Source organism: Aplysia californica, unplaced genomic scaffold, assembly GCF_000002075.1.
Source record: "Aplysia californica isolate F4 #8 unplaced genomic scaffold, AplCal3.0 scaffold00482, whole genome shotgun sequence".
Lineage (NCBI taxonomy): Eukaryota > Metazoa > Mollusca > Gastropoda > Aplysiida > Aplysiidae > Aplysia > Aplysia californica.
Genome location: NW_004797752.1, coordinates 267,875 through 271,714, shown reverse-complemented (window position 1 = coordinate 271,714; position 3,840 = coordinate 267,875). Strand labels below are relative to the sequence as shown.

The window sequence follows — 3,840 nt, the reverse complement described above, 5'->3', positions numbered from 1 at the left end:
AGAGAGAGAGAGAGAGAGAGAGAGAGAGAGATCGAGAGAGAGATCGAGAGAGAGACAGAGACAGAGACAGAGAGAAATGTAGAGCATTTAATCAACAGTGGAACCCATTCATTATAGATGAGCATACATTTTCAAATATAAATACTGTTGCAGTGTTACATTTATTTGTATTAGCTGTCCAAAAAATAGTGAGTCTTCGAGTGCAGTGATAGGAAAAGGCCTAGAACAAATAAATGTAACATATGCGATGATTCATTCAGAGAACATTACACAAATCTCCTCTTTTCTCTCAGCAGAGTTCGCCATGACCAATACACAGTACATCTACTCAGACAACCCAGAGCCCGTCGTCATTGACAACGGCTCGGGCATGTGTAAAGCTGGGTTTGCCGGGGATGACGCGCCAAGATGTGTGTTCTCTGCCGTCACTGGACGTCCCAAGTACCAGGCGGTCATGCCTGGGATGGGCCACAAGGACTGTTACATCGGAGACGAAGCCCAGGCCAAGAGAGGAATCCTGAGTATGCGTTACCCTGTAGAACACGGGATTGTCACCAACTGGGACGATATGGAGCAGATCTGGCACCACACTTTCTACAACGAGCTGCGGGTGGCGCCTGAAGAAAGCCCCGTGCTCCTCACAGAAGCGCCACTCAACCCGAAAGCCAACAGAGAGAAGATGACCCAGATTATGTTCGAGACCTTCAACGTCCCCGCGTTTTATGTAGGAATCCAGGCTGTGCTGTCTCTGTACGCTTCTGGTCGCACCACTGGTATGGTGATGGATTCAGGGGACGGCGTGACGCATTTTGTGCCCATTTACGAGGGCTACGCTCTCCCGCACGCCATCAAGAGAGTGGATCTGGCTGGGAGAGATCTTACAGAATACTTGGGCCGAATTCTCAGCGAGAGAGGCTACAGCTATACCTCCTCGTCCGAGAAGGAGATCGTCAGAGACATGAAAGAGAAACTCTGTTACGTGGCTCTGGATTTCGAGCAGGAAATGAGTGCGGCTGCAAAATCGTCTTGTGTGGAAAAATCATACGAGCTTCCCGATGGTGGAGTTGTTACTGTTGGCAACGAGCGTTTCCGTTGTCCTGAAGTTCTCTTCCAGCCGTCTTTCACTGGTCGCGAATCTGCAGGCGTTCACGAGCTGTTGTATAACTCGGTCCAGTCTTGTGATATCGACATCCGCAAAGATTTGCTCCACAATACAGTTCTGTCAGGGGGATCAACCATGTATCCGGGGCTTGCGGACAGGATGCAGAAAGAATTAACGGACTTAGTTCCCCCGTCGAACAAGGTAAAGGTTATTGCCTCTCCAGAGCGGAAGTACTCTGTATGGATCGGCGGATCTATCTTGGCGTCTTTGTCTACCTTCCAGCAGATGTGGATCTCCAAAGAAGAGTACGACGAGTGTGGCCCTTCCATTGTCCACCGAAAGTGTTTCTGAGAACTTGGTGGTCAGAAAATAAAATATATTTACAGAAACTTTAAATGATATTCCAGCAGATCAAAGGGACCCTATATGTAGCATAATTTCTCCAAACTGCACACAATATCCATCTGCTGAGTAGAATAAAAAAAATGTCAGAAGCTTTAACGGGGTACTCTTATAATATATATTGTACATTAAACAACAGCAGCCATTGCAAGTTGCTGAAGGGCCCCGTCGAGACAGGAAAAAGGGGAAACTTTTACGACAGCTCATTAAGTTGGTGTGTCTCTGAAAGAAAATCATAGCAACTTACATATGCTTGTAAAAACCAAGAACTTTGAACAATTAAAAGCTCATATGAGTGATACAGTCAATCTGGCATGATAAAAAGAGGTCCATATTTGCCCTCTACCCCAAAACGCTGAAGTTGGCCGAGTCTTTGGTCCTCAACATCTGGCCCACCTGGTCACAACTTTACAGTTACTCTGGTGTTGTTCATCCTTCTCGTCTTGAGAGGTCGGCTGTTGCTGTGATGGTTTGTATCAACGTGTTTTGAATTTGCAAGAAAGAACATTACCATTGAACGACTGTTGTTTGAAAGCAGTTTCCCCTGTGATGAGAGTGAACGATGTGTTCGGGACAAGTGAGAGGTTGATAATGTGCGAATCTAATTGAAAACGTCTTTATTTTTTAAAATTTATAAATCACAATATATTATTATTAGCATGTTTTTTTCTACATGTCCATGTATTGATATTTGAACGTCACAATGTTCTTCAACAGATGCCACAAAGAATTATTTTCAATTACCGTGTCAAGTTTTGCTACGAGACTTGTTTATTTATGTCAGTTGTTAAACTCATGCAGGTACATTGTTTACATAGTCATTTTATTGGTCATTGCATGCTGTTTTTGTCAAGGAAAAACGTTGACAAATAAATTTTGTTGTTGGTAACAACTGAATCGTATATTCCGTAGTACATGTGTGTTCTTTATTTCGTTTCCCAATCGATGATTAAGACTGTACTTTTTAGTCTTTTTTTTAGTGACTCACTTGAGACATTCCAAAATAATACAAATAGACAGAATTAAGACCAACCAGTAGTATCAGGACGATTGTAAGGGGGGGGGGGGGCTTGCTGTGACCAAACATTGAGATCACTCAGATTATATTCGTGGGCTTTCGTGGTCCACAAGTCAACCGCCTCTCATTCAATAGGTTCCGGGTTCGAATCCTGATAGCCACGGAAAATTTTATTACCTAACATTTTCTCCTTTCACACCCTTTCCTGCTCCCTGACCGCCTTCAGTCGTCTGCTTTCGTTCCCACTTTCTGCCCCAACCCCTTCACCTCACTTTCCCCCTCCTCTGGGCTCCTGACTCTTTCCACAGCGTTTCTACTGCTACTCCTTTGGGTCCTTTTTACTGCTGTCTTTCAGACACAACCCTGATCGTATGGTTAGTAAAATATATACTTCTACCTAACCTTTTCGAATAAGGGTGAAAAATCTTGGAGGTCCCAAGTGCAAGTTTCGCACATTAAAGATCCCTTATTTGCCCCAAATCGATAAGAGTAGGCTTCGGCCGCCACTTGGGTAAAATTCCAAATTTCCTACCAACTGGTGTGTCCCTCTCGCTCATATGACTTTATGCAGTTGCGAGGCGGTAAAACTCTTACCTCCCCCTCCCCCAAGCAAAAAAACACTGAGAAAAACAACAACAAACAAACAACAAAACAAAAACAACAACAACAACAAACAAACAAACAAAAAATCTCAGATTTTTATAAAGGGTGCATTATGACGAAAAAGACAGTGGAACACGCATATAAAAACAAAATGACAATACAAATAGATTCAAAAGTATTTTAATCTTGTTCCACGTTTGAAACCAGGAAAATGGACTCACCTATGCATCTTTATACATGTTCATGATTTGTGTCCTTCGGTCTTAATGCTGAGTAAATCGTCAATGACTTTTTGGCTAAACGGTGTATCCTTCATGAAGAACAATTCATGACCAAGATAATAACTCGTGTCTCTTTTACCTTCCATCCACAACAGGATGCAAAAATTCTGTTGTTTGATGTGATGCTTAGTTTCACGCAATAAATAATTAAAGCGAATTCCCAATAAGTATTCTACACGATGAATCGCTGCATTGAAGTCTGCTCTTCGGCATGAAGTCACAAAAATACAATTATTTGGTGTCAACAATCAAGCGCGCGATGCCTTATCACGTGGCACACTGTGGCTTCGGCACCGGAGCCCTTTTATAGATACAACCGTTTGTTTTGTCTCGGCATTGAGCCATGCAAGGTCAAAAAGACCTCAGTGATATTCATTCTCCACTACTACTACTACTACTACTACTACTACTACTACTACTACTACTACTACTAC

General features: G+C 42.9%; 1 protein-coding gene across 2 annotated transcripts in view; it reads left to right on the top strand.

Moving 5' to 3' along the window:
* The window catches only part of LOC101858295 (actin-5), a 4,675-nt gene extending 2,269 nt beyond the window's left edge, over positions 1 to 2,406 (top strand). The window contains exon 2 of one of the 2 annotated variants that reach the window (XM_005105628.3): positions 297 to 2,406. In XM_005105628.3, coding sequence (XP_005105685.1) covers positions 305 to 1,453 — 1,149 coding nt within the window. In that variant the 5' untranslated portion in view covers positions 297 to 304 and the 3' untranslated portion in view covers positions 1,454 to 2,406. Of the gene's footprint in view, positions 1 to 293 lie in introns of both variants that reach the window. The other variant, XM_005105627.3, reaches the window with a different exon arrangement.
* Positions 2,407 to 3,840: the final 1,434 nt, after the last annotated feature.